Genomic DNA, 21402 nt, shown 5'->3' with positions numbered 1-21402 from the left:
TGGAATAGGTTCTCAAGACACTGGAATGGCTGCATCACTGGAAAAATCGGGCGCCGATTTCATGATCTGCTGGGCGCGTTTTTCTGATTTCGGGCCCCGATTTTGAGACTCGGTGGCCGATTTTAAGTTGCCTATTTATAGAAAAGTGCGTTTCTGAATTAAGGGTTCACATTTTTGGGAGAAGAAAAGCATAGAAAACACAACAGAAGTGATCTAGAGCACCATTGGAGGAGATTTATCAAGAATCATTCATGAATTGTTCTTGTAATATCTCTTTTATCCCTTTCTCTTGCTTAATCACTATGTGTAACTAAACCCTCCATTATTGGGTATGAGTAAACCTAGATGAGTACCTTTGCCATGTGATTTGATCATAATTATTGATGAAACTTATTGAATTGTTTTAATTATCTCCATGCTTAATACTTTTATTGATTGATCACCTTTAAATTGATTTACGGTTTATATTGTGAAACGAAAGTGGAATTTATAAACGCTTGAGATAAGAGATCCTTGCCTTTGCAATCTAGGAATAGGTGCAAACCCTTGGAACCGGTTGAGAATTCTTGTTGTTCATGCTTAATTCTAATCTTCAAATTCACTAAGGAATTAGGTTTTTATTTTAGGATTAAAGGTTCTGTCACTAAGGAATTAGGACACGAATATTATAGAGAATTCAGTAACAATTAAATAAGTTGATTCAATTGTGATAATCAAGTTAATAGGTTTAGGCAATAATCAGGTGAAACTCATCCCCAACGCTCTTCTCTCATTAAGTTTGAATCAATTTACTTTACGTAACTTTCATTATTGCGATTAAACAAATCTCGTAACCTTTTGTTCAATTAAGTTATAAATCCTATTCAACAGTAAACCGCAATCCTCGAGTTCGATACTCGGTCTTACCGTTTTAATTACTACTTGCACGATTTCGTACACTTGCGAAAATTGCCATCAATATTACATATCAAATTATTGAAAAAAAAACTATTCAAATTTTTTTACTGCGAATTCACAAACTTTTTGAGTAAAGACGACACATATAGTTTATTTTGTTTATTATTTTTTAATTCATTTTTATGTAAGTACTAAGTCAAATATTCTTATTCAGAAAAATGATTTATAAAAGCAATAGTATAGTGATTCGTGGTATGTAATTATGAAACGGTATGATTAAATTCCGATCGAGCATCGAATCGAATGAAGTAGGTTTAAGTTGAATTTCAAAAACAAATTAAAGTTCAACAATAACAAATCAGATTGAAAAGTGGTTATCTCTTTTGACGGAGTTTTCATGCAATTCAACCTCGTTTCATCAATTGAGCAAAAAAGGTAATCCAAACTTTTTTCACATTTCTTTATCTAGATCATTTTGCACGCCTTTCTTTGATTTGTGGTTGCCTTTTATATGAGTGGTTTCCTCTTACTGTGTGTTATGTACAATTATATATTTGTTTTTCTTTTCTTCAAATATGTTTTGAATCATTTTGGCTCTATTTGTTGATTTTCTCAGTTGTCAACTTGAGAACATAATATGAATATTGCTAAGGCATGGAATTTGTTCGACTTTGGAATGGAATAGAGAAAACCGCAACACAAATGGGGCTGCACACCAATGCCGAAAGCAAGCTTATTAAAGTCAGAGTTTCCAAGAAAACTCCAGCCTAGTTTCAACAATGGAGAAACATATCATTCATGCTCTCCTTCTCCTGTACAATTTTATGTGTAAGTATCCATTGTTCTACAAATGCTGCTGAAAGTCCTAATTTTCATGAAGCCCTAATATTTTTTATTTTGATATTCAAATTTCATCGTATAATTTACCTAGGAGTTAGATTTATTTATTGCTTGATTTGATTTTTGGACCGATTTATGTTTCAATCACAAATCCCTTTTTAGAAAAACATGTTTTTTTAGTTTTAGTTTTCTCTTTTTGCAATTTAAATTTGGATTTGAAAAAATTCACATTAGGTAGTTTTCATTAATGACATATGTAATAGTATAGAACTCTATTGTTTTCTTAAACTAACTTGAATGCAACAACTATGTAACCAAAAAAAAACTAACTTGAATGCAAAGAGCAGAACATTTTAACAATTTTGAACTAAAGTGTGCCAAACATGTTATTTGTATTTTCTACTCCACCTCAGTTTCCAAAATCAAACTACTGCAATTTTTCTTCTTATTTTCTTTTCAAAAATAGATTTTTTTAAAATAATGATATAAATGGTAAGGTTAGATGGCTTCTTGACTTTGGAATAAGTCATTACAAATCTTGCTTGGGATGTCTGCATACATCATAAATGATAATACTCTTATGAACCACCAATTTTTTTCATGTGTTCTTGTCTAGGATTCATATGTCACATCAAATGCTCAGTCAACGAAAGTTAATCATCTTTGCTTTTGTCATTGTATTTTGCAAAAATCAATTAAGATATGTCTCTGATTTGTAGAATGACAAAAATCAACCATGATTGATGCAACAAAAATATTGAGTTAGGATGGGAGAATATATGTAGAACAGAGAAGAATATGACATTAGAGTGTTCTACACCAACTATAGAAGAATAATTGTATCCAGCAAGTGCTTCATGCGCCTTCAAAAGTACCGATTGTAAGTATTTTACTTGAGCATCAGTTCTAAATTGTAAATTTTTGTGACCTGAAGAAATCATGTTCCAAATTGGTTAACATGTCCTTATGCATCAGTTACAATCTAGATAGGAATAGTATTGATCGTCATTTGTAAATGCCAATGTTGGCATTTCCATTTTTTTTTTTTTTTTTTGAAAAAGCTAAAATGGAATTAAACTCAACAAGAGTGATTCACCACGCACAAGGAGTGCAAATGAGAACCACTCAAAAGAAATACAAAGTTAAATGTCTGTTGGCAAAAAACACAATAAAGAGATATCAACAAAAAAAGAACTAAATCCTAAACCCATACATAATAAAGGGTGCCGCCACCAGTCAGTGTAACTGTTGGCATTTCCATTTCTATATTTTATCATTAACAAAAAACCAAACTCAAACTCTATATTTTATCATTAACATAATTTCAAATGGGAAAATACCTGTAAATGGTTATTGAGATGGTACATAGTGAGTCCTGGAGTCACCATCACCCTCATTAGATTCTTTAATGTTGCATTTGCCACCTATGCATAGTGGGAAAATATATCAATTAGTACTTAAGATATGATCTAAATTAATTTGATCTCAAAATTTTAAAATAAATACGTCTGGTAATGCAACAAAGATGCCTCCAAATTCCAATTTTGCAGAATTTTTTTGCTACACTATTTTTATTTTTTTTTAACAAACAAAATGATATATATTAATAACATCGGTAAAAACACCCTGCACAAAGGTGTGCAAATAAGTGGTTCACCGAGCAAAGTTTACAAAATCAAAGAGCCAGAACAAACAGAAAGGCACAAAACAAATCTATTCTAGTGATTAGTGAAGCCTAGACATAGCAATGGGTGTTTCCACCAATCATAATAACAATAGCTAAAAGATGGATGTTTTGCCTTCACTCACAAAAAAGAATGTAATTTTACTTTCTCGACAAGAGCATAAGGATGTGTAAGCGCATCTTTAAAAATACGTTCATTCCGCGCCTTCCAAATGATCCAAACAAATGCAAACCAAATACCAGTAAAAAAAGATTGTGTGTACCGTGGTAATCCAGCCATATGAGAAAACTGATAAAGATGGTCGCGGAGATCCAAAGGAAACACCATATAAATACCTAACCAACTCGTAACCACTATGTTTACACCTTTGTTGTAGATTGCATTAAGATTAGAAGATTCAAGTTTTCTTTCACTGTGTAATCATCTTCCCTTTCATAATAAAAATTAACTTTTGTGAAATATATTAATTCTTGTATTCTTTTGGTGTGCATTCATGTTGCTGATGTGGTTTCTTCATGAGGAATGCTTGCAGAATGAGAATCTAATTAAATTTAAAGTCTCCTATTCCTTCACATTTGTTGCATTCTTAAGAGGCTATACTATGCATTCTTTACTTATATTAGTCACATCTAAATCTATCCATTCTTTAAACATCCCCTTTAAAATCCTAATAGTCGCATCTCCACCTATGCATTCTTTAAACATATTAATTTACTTTGTTGCAAGTTTTTCTGCAAAGTTAGGATACATCATGCATATTGTTTTAGCAAAGCACAGTCATATATAAGAATAGGACTACAATAAACTTAATGGAATAAACTACTATATATTATTTTATTTTTTTAGCGTCTCTTATGCATTCAACTGATTGCTCTTTTTATTTTATTTTATTTTATTTTATATTATGCACATTTCCAAGCCAATCATCGAGTGGGGCATGATGAGAGGCAACCATTACCTCTACCTAGATCAACCTAATGTAAGCTTTTTTTCCTCCATTTTAATTAAGTTGCTTCTACTATTTTCATATATGTAATGTGATATTTTGTTAACATGCTAATTGCGTTTTCTTCTCTAATCAATTTGCACTGTTTAGTTTTCAGTATTATAGCCTAAGCGGTTCTAATAGATGTGATGAGACAAAAGGCTAATTAGCATAGTCTTGAGTTGAGAATAATGTAATTGGGACAACTTTTGCACCTTTAGAGCAGCACTAAAATAAAGAGTTTCTATCTAATAAGCATAACCAACTATTTCTAAGAAAGAAAAAAAGTTGTGGTTTGAATGAATATATATGTTTGAAGAATGCATAGGGGTTTCCCTAATAAAGTCTCCTTTCCATATACTTGCTATACAACTTAGAAATTCTTAAAAGCTAGGTGTAGATGTGACTTGTGAGCCTCTTAATGGTGAATACAGAAAGAATTTTCAATACTATTCTGTTTTTAATAAATCTTACACCTGCCTCTTCATTAAGATGTTATATCATTTGTAAAAATGAAGAGGGTGATATATATCATTTGGTTTCATAATGAGGGCATCCAATTGTAAAAATGAAGAGGATGATATATATTTAATGAATACCATAAAATGATGTATAACATAAATTTGACGAATACTTTTGAATATGTGAAAATAAAGAATGAAAAAGTTAAAAAGTGAATAGCAGTTGTTGTTTTTAGCTATAGTTATGTTTGTTCATATGCTGCAGTTAAGCATAGCATGATTTAGTGAAACAAATCCAGCTTTGTCTATGATTCAATGAATACCATAAAATATATAACAAAAATTTTATGAATACATTTGCATATGTGAAAGTAAAAGAATGAAGAGGTTAAATAGTGTAGTTGGCAGTAGTGACAATCTCTGTTAATGCTCGAGTCCCATAAGGTCATGGACCTTCTGAAGGTCTTGGTTTGCCGCCTTGACATCCCAATCACGAAGTGATGGCCGCTTGTATTTTCCTGTTAGAAATGGGCTTTTCTTCCCCATTTTCTCCAAGTAATTAATCTGCACAATAAAAACATGCACATACATAAATTAAAAATCCACCATTTAGTTGTTTTAAAAATACAAATATATATATATATATATATATAGAATGATCACCATTAGGAAGTGGAAGTCCGCTAATGGATTTGCAATTTCCGGAGTTTGAAGGCCCTCTTTCATATACCCAAGAACATGTGAGCACCAATTATAATATGATACCCCAGCCGGATCTTCTAATATGTACGCATATTGGAGAGATACAAAGTTACTATTAGTCGGGCACAAAATTTTGTGAATGATAAAACAAATTGCACCCTTCACCCAAGCTTTTGGTTTCTCTAGTGTCTTCAATATTCTTTCCAAATCTGTCACCCTCACAGAAGCTGAATAATATCCATTCAGTCCCAATTCTTTCCTCAATTTCTTTATTGCTTCCTCAGAGCAGAGATCGACGTTAATCTTCTTCCCTTCCATTGGGAGCTCATACACCCTATGTACATTTTCCTCTTTCAATGGAAGCACCTCGGTCTTGCTTAATACAATGCACATGTTCTCTTTGTGAAAGTTTCTAACAACCCAATCCACAAAGAAAGTGTGGATTCTTTTCCAGTTGCAGATATGCGTCAATTATCTCATGTTTTCTTCTTTTGCCATTTACTGAATTCATAAGCTCATATACCTTAGGTATACTCATCTTGTGCCTCAGTCTTTGCTTGACATTTTCATCATTTGAACTTCCTTCATCAGAATCTTGTGCAACCATTTGTTGTTTCTTTTTATGATTCTTCTTTTCTTTACCCTTAGACTTTCTTGTTTTTTTACCACCATCAGATGATGAAGTTGTGTCATTCCTTTCCTCCTCCTCCATTTGTGTTAGCCCAAAACTGAATGATGGCAATGGCTCTAGCTCTTTAGTTTTTTTTACCTGCATGATCAAAGAAAACCATTAAATACATCTAATGGTTTTGGATTACAACTCACCAAAACCATTTCCACAGCACAATGGTTTTGGCATATTTTTTAAGGGATGGAGGGAAAAATGCAAAGGGGGGTTACATTAAGGCACGGAGGGAGTACTAATAAGACACAATATAACACACTTGGTATTGGTTAAAAAAAAATCATGTGGATACAACTAAATCACCTAGGTTTCATTCCGTATTTGGTGGGACACATTTGCTAAAGTAAAGAGATTCATGACAATTTTTACCTATTAAAAGTGTGCAAGAGAGTGTGTGGTTAATTGTGCGCAACTTAGCATTGCTCTTTAAGTTATTTCATGTTGTTGTTTTGCCCAACAACCAGAAAAGAAGAAATAAAAAATCACTGAAGACCCATGCAGTGAACTAAACAAAGAATCCAATGAACTAAATTGAGTTCATTTACAATTTGCAAATGTGTTGCAACTTATAGCGAAGTATCCCTCAGACTGGTCACAATATCATTTTCAGAAAAATACATCTTTCATCTTAATAATCAACAAAAATAACAAAAATGAATTTTTCAAAATAAGATGAAAGCGTGAGTTCAAGAATTCTGATCGATAGAAGAGAATAAATAGAATTGTAATAGTTTTGGTATCAATTTAATTAAGTAGTGTAAACCTATTTAATTGGTCTATACTCATAATTTTAGGCACAGGGGAAATACAATTTTCAGTCAACATGCAACCACCATATTCTTCAATCATATCTGTTACAACCTTAGCACTGAAGAATCAAACTCTACACTGCTTGAATGGACAGAATCATTCCATTCAGCTGATTATAGAAGTGTAATCACAGGTCACAACACTGCAGCTACTCTGCTATTTGATCTCAGTTTATATGATATCCAACTGTTGAGTTGGATCATGTGCCATTGGATTTTCAATAACATGAGACATTCTTGCCTCTGTTGTCAAAAGCGGCCACGCTGGCCGCTATAGCGGAGCGGAAAAATTAGGACAACCGCAACAGGTCATGTCGGCGCGTGTCAGAAGTTGTGACACTAATATATTTGGTTTCATTTCAGTGTCGGCATAAACACACGTGATTATATTCAAATAATTCACACACACATACAATAAAACCAAATAGATATGGTATCAGAAGAACAAGAGCAAAAAGAGAAGCTGAGAAGTAGTAGAATCAAAGAGTTATATAACACTAACAACTTGTGTTTATGATTTTGGATTGTGACAAGGTAGAGAAATTTTTTAGCAGAGTCCATTGAGTTCCTCTTTCACGTAAGTCTTGAATTTTATGAGGAGAAAATTAAAAGATTCCAACTGACACAAATTTTACTCTTAAAAACAGCACATATTGACTTGGACCAATTTATACAGTAGTCTTTTAAGACATTAATTCTCTTTCTTAGGATGGATGCTTTATTATATTTTTCACACAATGGACTAGTGACACCGACACCTAAGGAAAGCAGGGAGATGCAATCAACAATGATATTTAAACATCACAAATTTTCCTACACTCGTTCAACAACTCATTTTCTTTATCTCTTTATTTCTATCACATCGTCAATGAAAAAAGTAACAACTAGATAGGAAGTAAAGCATTTTCTAGTGAATACAAAATGATTATGAAACATAAATAAATATCTAATAAAGGATGTTTTTTTTCATACAAGCAAGTGGTTAGGAATACTTCTCACAGATATAAAGATTGAGCCATGAGTACAGTGACTTGTAAGAAATGGTAAACTTCCTGAAAAATTTAAGGCCTTACATAAACAGATAGTTAAATGAAAATCCATGCATCGAATAAACTCTTAGTTGATCTAGTTCCTAACTTCTTTTTTACGTCACTGCATATAACGATGTATTTTTTGGTTTTATATATAAGAAACATGATTAACGTTCTTTCGGTGACGTCTAGGCCTCATTGTATGTGATTATGGTGGTCCTATTTGTACCAAAATTAAATTTAAAGTAGAACACATTTTTTTATACTCATCTGTTGCAATGCGTCAGAGATTAATTTATACTCATCATCTTTACAGGATCATTTTCAGACTTCATATGTACTACCAGTTCCATTTCAACAATAAACACAATTAAATTTTATGAGTATTACTAATTTATACTACACGTATCTAAAATACACACGATATGAATGAATATCTTTGAATTGCAGCCGACAGAAAGAAATCCTTTATTGTGTGGTATTAAGAGTGGCATGCTTCTGGCATAAGGTGGCTCTCTTGTGAGTAATTTATGTTAGAGGATGTTAAAGAGATTGTTAAAAACAGTTTCAAAGCAAATCAACACTCTGAAACCATTTCAACAGCAAAATGGTTTCAGAGTAAAACTTGCAAAAACCATTTACACAACACATTGGTTTTGGCATAATTTTTAAACAAAACATACAATAATAAACACATTGGTTTTTATTGAAAATCAAGAATGCAATAAAAAAAATCTGAAGTGAAATTAAGAGAAAGGCAAGACTAACACATCTACTTACACATGTTAAAACTGGTTGCCACAAAGGCACACATAGGCAATTTTTTCCCTAATATGACAAAATGTTACTAATAAATAATTAAACAATAACTGTGAGGACTATAATAGAGACACAAATAGATGGGTCAAAGTTTAAGCATTCACGTCCATGAAGAGTTACATTTTTTTGTTTCTTAAAACCAAAACTTTCATCAACTCTTGACTCACAATCAACTCTTGCACTAACTTAACTTAAACTAATAATGCTCTAGTCTTCTAGCAACACTTTTTTTGTTCTTTTCAAAATGCACTAACTTAACTTAAACTAATAATGCTCTAGTCTTCTAACAACACTTTTTTGTTCTTGAGAACATCCACAACTATCACACTACATACTTGTCTTCAAACACCGGCAAATTTTCCCAACCTATCTCTTGAAATCACTTTAAGCTTTTATGTTATATATATTTTTTCTTTCTGTTAAGTTTTTATAGTTCTTGGTTGGTTTGTTGGATACATATAGATATGGTTGTGCAACAGATAGAAATAGAAGTAGCAACAATAGGTAAGGATTTTGGGAAGTTATGCAGTGCTGTGAGATCAACCACTTCCTTCAACACACACACCATTCTTGTTAATTTTTTTATGTTTGTGTGTGTGTGTATGTGTTGCTATGCTAACAAAGTCCCTAAAACAAAAGTTGTCACATAAAATGGTTTCAGAGTAAAACTTGCGAAAACCATTTACACAACATATTGGTTTTCAGAGTTGATTTTCCAGAAATTAAACCAATTCGAAATTAAACATTATGAAACCATTTCCAGAAATTAAACAAATCAACACTATGAAACCATTTGCAGAAATTAAACCAATTCGAAATTAAACTGTGAATTTAGGGTTACAGATGAAACCTGTTTTGTTTTCATCATTTGCAACTGTTTTGCGGCGATGATGATGAAGATGATGAATGCGGTTATGGTGAATGCGATTTCCGGCTATGGAAGTTTGTTTCCGACGTGATTTGCAGTGGTGGAAGTTTGCGACGTGATTGTTACCGTTCCGACGTGATTTGCTTCCGGTGGTGAATGTTGTTTCCGACGTGAATGCGGTTATGGTGAATGCGGTTTCCAGTGGTGGAACGGTTTCCGGTGGTGGAAGTTTGCTTCTGGCGTGATTTGCGAAGGTGGAAGTTTGGTCGTGTTTGTTACCGTTTGTTGGAAGACGGTGATGTGTGTTGTTTTGTCTTGTTTGCTTGCATGGTGTAGGAAGCAATTCTTTTGGGATGTAGGAAGCAATTCTATTGGGCTAGGTGCATAATGGGTTGGATTAATGCAGGCTTATGCATGGTGCATAAGTTAGGCTTATGCATGATAACCACACCCATAGGTACAAACCCAAGCATAAGATACAGAAGAATCCAAAACATTTGTAGCAACAATATAAAATTACAATCAAAGCCAAGTTGATCCCTTATTCTAACTTCTTCATAATTATTATTGCTTCATGGTAGTAAACAAAATCAAGAATCTGAATACTGAAACATGTGAAAGGATGGATTAACAATGCTGAATCCTCCATCTATGAGCAAATTATGGCCACTCACATACCTCGAATCATCACTAGCAAAATAAAGTGCTGCATTTACCACATCATCAGTTTTCAAAATCACACCCTTAAGATTAGCCAACGTGTTCATGGTAGTTTCAAGCTCACCATCATTACATCCAACAAATTGTGTTGCTAAAGGAGTTGCAAGAGCATAAGGAGACACACAATTAACTCTAATCCCAAATTGTCCAAGTTCAACTGCTGCATTTTTAGTTAAACCAACCACAACATGCTTTGCACTACAATAAGCATGTGAGGCAGCACCACCAACATAAGAGCTTATGCTAGGAGTACTTATGATGCTACCGGTGCGAGCTGGGATCATGGCTTGTGCTGCGTGCTTGATGCCGAGGAAAACACCTGTCACGTTGATGCTTAAAACACGTTCAAAATCTGCTTTATCGTTGTCAATGATCCGAGAGTTGTTAGGCCCTCCTATGCCAGCATTGTTGAACATAATGTCGAGTTTTCCATATGTTTGTACGGTTGTGTCCACGACATTTTTTATTTGGCTCTCATCAGTGACATCACAATGTACATATGTACATGTTGATGATCCGATGGTTTGAGCAACCGAATGTCCAAGTTCATCTTGGATGTCAGCGATCACTACTTTGGCTCCTTTTTGGACAAAAATTTCTGCAGTGCGTTTGCCAATTCGACTAGCTCCACCGGTTATCAACGCCACTTTTCCTTCTAGTCTGCATAGAAGAAAAGAGTTGTTAGGCCTAAATTCATACACAGTTCATGTTATTATTGAGTGTTGATGTCTATTTTAGATGAATCTAAATGCACAATCTTATTATTAATTATTATCTTCTTTTTTATAGCAATAAAAGAATCATGAAACCCTTCAAAAAAAATCATGAATACCTGAACAAATATTACTAGAAAAATTTGAATTAGTCGGAAAAATATAAAATTTGTTAGAGACGTCAAAGGAAGACTAATTTCACCTTTTTTGTTTCAAATTTTAGTTTGTAATTCAACTTTAAAATTTTAATAATTTTCGTTATGCTATTTTAGAGCATATGGTATCAAAATTTTAAAAAAATAAAATTATTTCATCTGATTTAGCAATAAGCATAACCATTTCCTTTCCGGTATAAAATTTCCAATATATCCAACGAATGAATAATATCAAAATCCATATTTCTAAACACAATTTGATTCCTATGACTCTAAACAACAATATATACCAAATTATACCTACCAAAGTTTGAAGTTTTTTTTGGCTGAAACTAAACCACGGTGTTTTCTATTCTCTCTATCAAGTGTCGTTAAAGTTTTTTTTTTTTTTTGAGGGAAGTGTCGTTAAAGTTATGCACATCTCTTGATAAAATGATTGAGTGTACTAATTTCTATGATAAGTGAACCTCATTGACTTCCTTGTCAGTATAGTTTGATTGGTAGGAACATTACGATATGCAAGGGTTGAAGTTCGAATCCCGAAATCCTCACATATTCACCATATTAAAGGATAAATTTCTAATCACTATACCACTTGATAAATAAAAATGAACTTCATTAGCTAGAGTACCCTTATTAATATAGTAGTAGTTAATAGAGTAGTTATACAAATTGAGATCAAGTAATAAATAAGAGTATAATAATAGAGAAAAGTAATTAACATTCCATTCGTACTCTAATGACAAATAATATGAAATGTTAGAATTATGAATATGTAGATATTTCCTATAAGTGCAACAACTTCCTAGTTGTTTTTCAATATTATTACCATTATAAATACAATAGTGTGATCTTTTATAAGCTCACAAATATTCATACAAAATTCACATATTCTTTTTTTTTTTTTTGAAGAAAAAATTCACATATTATATTTCAAATGTGACACATAGAATCATACACAAAAGTAAATTGTTGAGATCACGAAGCATACCTTCCGTTGACTGCGGCAGGGCTGGAGCTTGCCATGATCTATAAAAAAGAGAGAGAAATCTGAGAAAATGAGAGGAGGGAACAGTTGTTGAAATATTTTATTATATTCCAATATCAGGGATAAATATCGTAATAATAATTATATTAGCTATTAGATTTTTAATTGGATAATTAATTAAATATTTAATTAGTTGATATGGACTTCAATGAGTGGATGTCTGGATGATCCATTAACGGAATAATAGGAAACCCTAATGGCCATATATAAAAGAGGCTATGGTCCCGAATATACCGTACACGGCAATACTCAGATCATCTTCTCTCTTTGATTATCGTTGTTGATGAGAGGGCTGCTACAAAAGCTTTATCCAGATATTCCTAATACCCTAATTCTTAATATCCTTGATAAATCAAATATGTCGTAGATCCGATCATAATCATGTTCAATATTTTGTTTGCTTCCGCTATTGATTCATAATTGTTGAACATGTATTATGAAATCTGTTTTTAATTAAGACCTAAATTTCCAACAACAGTATTAGAAATCTGAGAAAACGAGCTTAATTAATAGCAACCAAAGCCACTCGCTTTGTATGGAAATAACCGTCCGTATATTAAGAAATTATTCACTCTTTTTCATATCTTTTGTTTCATCCATGAAATCCATATGATGCAATATATTAACAAACAAGTCCAGTTAAATAAATAAAAAAAACAAAGACGTACCAATACAAAGGTAGTACTAATATTTTATGTACAAATAATCACAAACTCCAACAGTATTTGTTTGGGTGTGTCAAGATCCACGTTGTAGCCGGCAACTCAATGTAATACGCCGAAGTTAGCTCCAACTATGGATCAAGAATAATTAAGTTGGAATCTTATCACGTAAAAATAAAATTTATATATTCTAGTGTTTGACAACAAGGGGTTGGAATGGGGTTAGGTCAAGTTAAGCTTTGCAAAACCTAATCCTCACCTGTCAAAAATTTAAAGACTTAAAGTTTGGTATGCAACCTGCCAAAAGCTTATTTTTTAGACCTGCATCTGGCCTTCTAAAAGTCTGATATGGTCTGCTAGTCTGTTTGAAAGTTTATTACATATGAATATCTTTAAATAAGTAAATTGATCTAAGGTTAAATAGACTAGCGAACTATTATATCAATGAGATTAATCTCTCCTTTGATATTTAACATGAATTTTTAAAGAATTTCGTTATATGTTATATCATATTTCAATCTAGTTTATAATAATACATTTAAACATGTAAAAAATTAACGTAGACTAGTAAGCTTAAATTACTGTAAAGGTTAACAAATTTATAATAGGATTTTAAAAAGGTCTACGCCTTCCCTATTTAAAAAAAGAAGTCTGATCTGACCTAAACTGTCATTAGACTAGGTCGTAGGCCTCTGTAGGTCAGTTTAACATATTCTCATCCCTACCGACAAATACAGCCATCTAATCTGAAATAACAATATTATTATTTATTTTTTTGAATGAGTATATCTTCTTTTTTTGAGGGGGTGAATGAATAATATATCTATGTTGTAGAAACTAATTCCTTAAGCTAGAACCGCAATAAAATATAAAACAGTTACATTTTTAGAATTGGATTTAAACCCACCTTTGGTTAAGAGAGAAGAAGATCCTTGTAATCTCATTCAAATGTTCTTGGCTAAACCAGTACATTTATATAAACTAATAATGATATGTTACAATAATTTTCTAAGAGAAATATTGCGATAATGATATACTACTATATAGTGTACTTAACCAATACTCTGTCAAATTTAAACAATACCAACAACACCAATTATTTGATCCTAAATGATTGAAGTATTCTGCACGATTAATTGAGATAAAACATTATAATTTACGTAAATTATGCAACGGTTATGTTGCATCGATTGAATATGGTACCTGTCCCGTGCTGAAGATATAATATTTTTAGAAAAACTAAGGTCTGGGTACTTTCAAAGTAGTCAAGATCGCGTGGCGTGCCGCCTCATTGTATCATAAATACCTATAAACAACAGCCATGGTTCTGTACTGCAATACTAGAGGTGCGTGGTGTCGTTGAAATCGCAAGTTTGCAGTGGGAAAAAACTGTTGTTTAACTCTGCTGAAATGTGGGTTCTTTAAGAATCAGAAGAGATTTTAAAAAAAAAACCAAGTCTGCCTTGCAACAATATTATACCGTAAAATATGTTGTTAAACATGGTCAAGGATTTAAGCCAACACCAAATCATGATATTAGAGTGAAATATTTGAATTATTATATTGGTAAAATCAATGAGGATTGGTAAGATCATAGGGTTGTTAAGAAGAAATTAAAATACACCATAATGACCGACGGTTGGACCAATACTTGGAAGAACTATACTGAACTTTTTGGTGAATACTCTCAAGCGAGCCATTTTTAGGAAATCTATTGACGCATCTAACATAAGCAAAAACTGCCGACAATGTTTTTAAGATGATATTGTTGTAAAGGTTGTTGAAGAACTTGTCCCAATTTTTATGGACAATGCAGAAAATTATACAAAGTTGATGGGTAATTGTTGATGCAAAAGTGGGAGAAGTTGTATTGGACACCATGTGCAGCTCATTGAATCGACCTAATGTTGAAATTTTTTGAGAAGATTTCTTTCCACAAAGATATGATTTATAGTGATAAAAAATATCACAACATTCATTTACACAAGATCATATTCTTTTATTGCACAAATTTACTGTAGACACTATTTGATTTAACCTGCAACGACTTACTTGACATTAGAGTGTTTGCATGACAATTACAGAGCACTTATTATTATGTTCACATTGAAAGAATGGAAGTCCGGTAAACTTGCAAAGAGTAAAGATGGGATCATTGTGGAAAAGGCGGTTAAGGATAACTTTTGGAAAAATGTTATGATTTGCATGAGGGGTGTTTTCCCCCTTACTTAGAGTGATGTGTGTGGTAGCCTCAGATGACAGGCCAGTCTATGCAATGTAATCAGGATCAAGTGCTGGGTCGTAGGACCGTACGATCTTACGATCCTTCGCCAAGGAGTCGAGCTCTGATTCAATTAAGATCGCCGGAAGGGAGTTTGTGGTCAAGATCATGTGTTTTGCAGTTGAACCGTACAACCTCCGGGTTGGGGTAATGTATTGATGAGCCTCTTATCCTTGGGTTGGATTTCTTTTGGGAAAATCCAGTTTTGTAAAACGAACAAAACCCTTTGATCTCCCTCTCACTCATGCCCACAAACAAAAGAAACCCTTGCATCTTTCTATCTCCCTCCCTTTGATCGCTGATCTCTCCTCCGTGTGATACGATACCGAGTATTCCTTCGTTTGCATCAGCTCCTCCCTGTGACGGCTTCCCCCTGACTCCTCTTCCTTGCAACTCTGTTTCTTTTCTCTTTGACAAGCTTAACTGTGTGGTCTCTGTGGTGTGATGGCTTCAAGTGGGTTCCATAGTCTTCAACCATCTACAGGGAGTGGGTCTCAAAATGTTCTTGGTGCTACAGTTGCAAATCAAATAAAGATGAACTGATTAATATGTTCAAATAAAAAATATTACAATTAAAAATGGTGTGTGTGCTTGAGTACATGACAATAGAAGGAACAAAAATACTGAATTGGCACCAGACAGAGACAATAGAAAAGTCATCAAAAGATGCACACATGATTCAATCATAATCAGGAAAAAAACAAGATAGCAAAAATAAAAAAGACGGAATAATAAAATCAATATCAAAATATTACAATTAAAAATGGTGTGTGTGCTTGTGCATAACAATTTCATTGATACAATTTTAGTGTTTATTAAGTGTGGGGCAAAATTTCTTTCCATAATGTCTTACAACAAAAGACAATATTATAAAAGGATAAAAAATGTGTACCTCGCATACCAGGATGCTTAAAGTTATACTCCCTATTGGGATGAAGCATGGTTAGAAAGTGGGAAGATGCTTGCTCCCATACCTATATCATTGATAATTTGAATAAAGCCAGAGCAAGGGAGGTTATACCAACCCATTGCTTGATATGCATCAATCTATCAAAGTAATTAGACAAGTTATAATGAATTAAAAGAAAGAACAAAGCGGGGCAATCGAATTGAGAATCCATTGTCCAATAAGTGAATAGTTTGATGTTATCGTCACCATATAAATCTGGGCTGCCAACACAGAAAAGACAAACAGGATATCAGAAGGAGATGATGATAGAAAGAAACAGAAAAATATTATTCAAACAGATGATGACGATAGAAATTTAAATAATACCTGCCAACCTGCTTCAATGCTACTTGAGATCTTTATTGCGATGATATTTATTGTGATAATAGACTGGGATTGATCACATTGAATCCTTTCCATGTGCAAGGATTGGTACCGGTAATCCAAGAAGACAAGGAAGTTGTGATTTGATTGTCAAGGCTCGCTTTCTGCCCTAACAAGGCATTAGCTTCACTGTCTTAATTAGCTACAAGTGAAGCTTCATAAACAACTGTAGCAATAGCGGTGACTCTCTCAAGGGCCAAGGCAATAAAAGCAACAGTAAAATACCACCAACTGAGGTGGAAGAAAACCTTAAAAGGATACACAAAAACGTACAGAGAATCAGCAAAGACATTTGAAACTGTGTGCAGTTCAAGGTATGGAGCGCTTAAGATATGCAAGAGCTAGATGTAAAAAACTGGTCTTGAGTTACTTATTTTGAACTTCACTTTTTAGAAATATTAATTTTATAATTTTTACTAATAAAATTAAAACATTTGATACACAGTTAAGAGGTATGCAACCATGTTATAAAAGAAAGAAATAACTAAATGAACAGCTCTCCATTTAAAGAAACAAAAAAGATAGTATAAATTTACTTTGATATGCAGTTTGGCCATTCTGGTATAAACAGAGAGCTCATTGGCATTTTACAATCTGTTTTAGTAAATCTTCTATCCACAATCATGAAGAAATTATATTAATTTGTAACCAACATCATCAAACTTCTAGTAGATGTATTAAAAATATAATAAATGGTAAGGGCATCAACACAAATCCTTGGCAGTTGACATACACAGCATTTTCATTGTAAATTGCAAAAAGCTCTTAATATCCTGTGGTCCAAGAAATACTGAAAAATTATAAACAAATACGTTGTGAATAAATAGTGCTATTCATGACAGGGCATCTTATGAAGGCGGGATAGGTTCAACCCCTAAAAACGACATAAATGAAATTAAAACTTCAATCCAAAGTAACATAGAAGAAAGCATAAATTCACTTCAATGAGAATGGATCCTCTCATGCTCTTTCATGTTAAAATTATATGTGACAGTTAGTGAAAAACGGCAATAAACTTATATACCATCAACTAATTTGCAATTTACCTACCATGGAATAACTGCTGAGCTTCAAGATCAACTGGACAAGAACTCATACCGATTTCCATGTTCTGTACATTGAGAACTTCATACATGGAACCACAAATAACTCAGCATTGTACTAAAGTTTACTGCAACCAGGTATCTTGCACACTCCTCTTTCCTTCATCTTACTTCTCACAAGGGAAACATCTTTCCATCGCCCAGCTGCTGCATAGATGTTAGACAGCAGCACGTAATTAGCAGCATTTTGAGGTTCGAGTTCAAAAAGTCGATTAGCAACAATCTCTCCTAACTCTGTATCACCATGTAGTTTACATGCTCCAATAAGTGCGCCCCAGGCACCAGCATTAGGCTCTATATGCATTGATTTTATAAGTTCATAAGCATCCCTTAATTGCCCAGACCGACCTAGAAGATCAACCATACATGCAAAGTGATCAGGTGTAGGACTAATGCCATAATTTTCCTCCATGGAGTTGAAGTATTTCCAACCCTTATCAACGAGCCCTGAATGACTACAAGCTGTCAGGACAATTGTGAATGCCGCCTCATCTGGAACTATCCCTTCCATCAGCATCCTATTAAATAGATTCACAGCATCTTCCCCATGCCCGTGAATTGAAAACCCATGAATCATTGAACAATACGAGACTAAATCTCTCTTAGGCATTTCTCGGAACAATTTCAGCGCCCTCTCCATGTTTCCACACTTTGCATTCATATCCACAAGTGCTGAAATCACATAGTCTTGCTGAAGATCGATAGAGCTGTTGTCTACATAAGAATCAACCCTTTGAGCCAATTTTAAGTCACCCAACTGAGAAGCAGCCGACATCAAACTAACCAATACGAACTCATCAGGTATCACCTTCATTGATTCCATCTCAAGAAAGACCTTCAACGCCTCATTAGCCTCACCATTCTGAACATACCCCGATATCAAAGCAGACCAGGCAACAACATCCTTCTCCGCAGCTTGTTCAAACAAGAACCTCGACGATTCCATATCACCAGCCTTGGCATATCCATCAATCATCGTCGTAAAAGAAACAACATTCTTTTCCGGCATAGAATCAAACACACCCCTAGCACTACTCAAATCCCCAACCTTAACAAAACCCCGAATCATAGCATTCCACGAAGCTACATTCCTCAACGGCATTTCATCAAACACCTTCTTTGCCTCAACCACATCCCCAGCAGTAACATACCCAACAACCATAGCAGTCCAAGAAACCACATTTCTGTCAGACAATTCATCAAACACCTTACGAGCATCACCAATCTCACCGCATTTACCATACATATCAACCAAAGTAGTACCCACAAACAAATCCTGATCCAAACCACACCTAAACACCGACCCATGAACCGATTTTCCTACCAAAACCTTACACGTACCGGAACATGCTTTAATCACAGAAGGGTAAGTGTAACTATCAGGCACAGCCCCTTCCGCTTTCATGCGAATAAAAGCGGAAATTGTATCAGAAAAGAAGCTACTTTGACAATGTGTTCTAATGAAAGTGTTCCAGAGGAATGTAGAGGGATTGAGAACGCGGTTGAAAACCGCTGTGGAATATGAGAGAGTGGAAATGGAAAGTGTGTTGGCGAGTGAAATGAAATTGGAAATGAGGAACTGGTCTTGTTCAAGGCCTCTTTGAATGATGGAAGCGTGAACTTGTTGAAGATGTTGGATTCTCTTGCAAGCTTTGAGAAGGGTTGCTATGCATGCAGATGAACGAGTAGAGGAACAATGTTGTTGGAGTGAAGAAAGCATGGAAACGACGGCGAATCACTGTGAAACGACGGCTGAGAGTGGAAGAGAAATTCTTACGTAAAAAGCTTCATTTTTATTTTTTTTTAATTAGAACATATTTTAAATTTTTTATATTGATTATTTAATGAATTGATATTTCAAGAAGAAAAAAAATGATTGATCGATTGAGATTTAAAATTTCCAATATCCATAGAAAACAATTGAGATTTAAAAACTCCATGTTTTGATTAGTCAATATTATATTATATCCAACTTAAAGAGTGCAAACGATAGAATTTAAAGTTCTCGTAATAGAAAAATAAAGTAAGTTACGACAACAAAAGCTATGAAACAAAATCCGTACTTTGAGAGGATCTAGCCACCAAAAATGAAAATTAAAAATTTCATTCCTTTTGGTGGTTGAAAGCAAAAAATATAATTTAGCTTTTAATTTTCATTTTTTTATTTTTCTATTATCTTCAACTGATTTGGTTGACTTGTGAAGAGAAGATCGAACTTTTTTATAGTTATCTCATAATAATTCTGCAAATTAAGTGAAGTGGTCACCAAGATCATACGGGTGTGTTGAAGAGATTCCAAACCATTGAAAAACATAAAACCATATACTCCCAATGTGTTCACAAAACATAAAAAGAAGAACAGAATTTTCCTCCCACCCGCATCCATCGATGCATAAATTGGAATTAGGCGGGAGGACTCGTCGATGAAGCAAATTATCTTTGGTTAGAAGTTGATTACGTAACAACTGTCAAACAAACAAAGAAACCTTCAACGAAGTTGTTTTATTCTAAAGAGGATTATAATTGTTTTAATGAGCACCGTCAGCCAGATTTGAAAAGAGGTGGTTTGATCTAGTCATAAAAAAAATTCACATTCACAATGTACTAAAATTAAATTTCAAATTTATTTTGGACTTTTTTTAGTTGTAGGTATAATGCTTAATCAAAACTTAAAAACCTGTAAGTATAGATGCTTGTGGCTATACCTACGGTAAAAGGACGTTTATCTAAAGAAATTTTCTAACACTAAAAGTTAAGTTTTTAAGTACTTGGGGCTATACCTAGTACCTACAACAAAATGACTTTTACCTATGAAAATTTACTTGCAATTAAAGTCAAGTGTCAAGGTACTTAGGGTTATATCTACGATAAAATGACTTTTACCTTTGAAAATTTACTCTCACCAAAAGTCAAGTTTCTTGTAGGGGATAGGGGATCAAAAGACAAAAATTTGAAATAGGAAACCAAAAAACTGAATTTTAAAATAGATGTGTCAAAACTTGAGAAAAATGAAAATATAGGTACCAAAAGTGCATTTAATCATAAGACCAAATACCTCCCTGGGTCCTTTAAGTTTCACGTTTATTTCATATAGGTCTTTTAAGTTTCTAAGGTTTCAGATAGGTTCTTTAAGTTTCGAGTTTGTTTCGGATAAGTCCTTTAAGTTTCTAAGATTTCAGATAGGTCCTTTAAATTTCGAGTTTGTTTCAGATAGGTCCTTTCTATCAAATCAACTTTGGCTTAACGAAGGTTGATAGAAAGGACTTATCTGAAACAAACTCGAAACTTAAAGGACCTATCTGAAACCTTAGAAACTTAAATGACCTATCTGAAACAAACTCGAAACTTAAAGGACCTATCTGAAACCTTATAAACTTAAAAGATCTATCTGAAACATACATGAAACTTAAAGGACCCAGGGAGGTATTTGGCCTAATCATAAATATTAATTTTAGTTTGATACTACTAAATATTTTACTATTTTAAAGAATAAACAATAAACCATTTTCAAATCAATCAGGCTGTTAGTTCGAAGTCCAACTCATGTACTTCTTTATTTTTACCTCATTGGCTGTTAGTTCGAAGTTCCAACTCATGTACTTCTT

At 33.5% G+C, this 21402-nt stretch overlaps 2 protein-coding genes and 1 long non-coding RNA gene across 7 annotated transcripts; 1 reads left to right on the top strand and 2 right to left on the bottom strand.

Annotated features, from left to right (window-relative positions):
• Positions 1-1173: 1173 nt before the first annotated feature.
• Positions 1174-6246, top strand: LOC112416410 (uncharacterized). Of its 3 annotated transcripts, none has more exons than XR_003006853.2 (4): positions 1174-1332; positions 1514-1725; positions 2457-2617; positions 4342-6246. It is a non-coding gene; the product is annotated as an uncharacterized lncRNA (long non-coding RNA). The 3 variants fall into 3 exon arrangements; XR_003006855.2 differs by having other exon boundaries at positions 2457-4401; positions 4519-6246; XR_003006852.2 differs by having other exon boundaries at positions 2457-6246.
• Positions 6247-10316: 4070 nt separating this feature from the next.
• On the bottom strand, positions 10317-12446 carry LOC25499427 (secoisolariciresinol dehydrogenase). The gene is made up of 2 exons (XM_024771084.2): positions 12362-12446; positions 10317-11162 (listed from the first exon to the last, which is right to left on the bottom strand). The coding sequence occupies exons 1-2, from the start codon at positions 12394-12396 to the stop codon at positions 10373-10375; spliced, it is 825 nt and encodes a 274-aa protein (XP_024626852.2). The 5' UTR covers positions 12397-12446; the 3' UTR covers positions 10317-10372.
• A 2539-nt stretch (positions 12447-14985) lies between these two features.
• Positions 14986-19592, bottom strand: LOC25499426 (putative pentatricopeptide repeat-containing protein At5g37570). 3 transcript variants are annotated; one of them, XM_024771268.2, is made up of 4 exons: positions 17745-19591; positions 16638-16942; positions 16254-16531; positions 15108-15872 (listed from the first exon to the last, which is right to left on the bottom strand). In XM_024771268.2, the coding sequence occupies exon 1, from the start codon at positions 19515-19517 to the stop codon at positions 17856-17858; it is 1662 nt and encodes a 553-aa protein (XP_024627036.1). In that variant the 5' UTR covers positions 19518-19591; the 3' UTR covers positions 15108-15872; positions 16254-16531; positions 16638-16942; positions 17745-17855. The 3 variants fall into 3 exon arrangements, with proteins under 3 accessions (XP_024627035.1, XP_024627037.1, XP_024627036.1); XM_024771267.2 differs by having other exon boundaries at positions 14986-15872; positions 16638-19592; XM_024771269.2 differs by having other exon boundaries at positions 14986-15872; positions 16254-16526; positions 16638-19592.
• Positions 19593-21402: the final 1810 nt, after the last annotated feature.

Source organism: Medicago truncatula, chromosome 7 (genome assembly GCF_003473485.1).
Source record: "Medicago truncatula cultivar Jemalong A17 chromosome 7, MtrunA17r5.0-ANR, whole genome shotgun sequence".
Lineage (NCBI taxonomy): Eukaryota > Viridiplantae > Streptophyta > Magnoliopsida > Fabales > Fabaceae > Medicago > Medicago truncatula.
The sequence above is the reverse complement of the archived record's forward strand: the minus strand, read 5'-3'. Positions and strand labels throughout refer to the sequence as shown.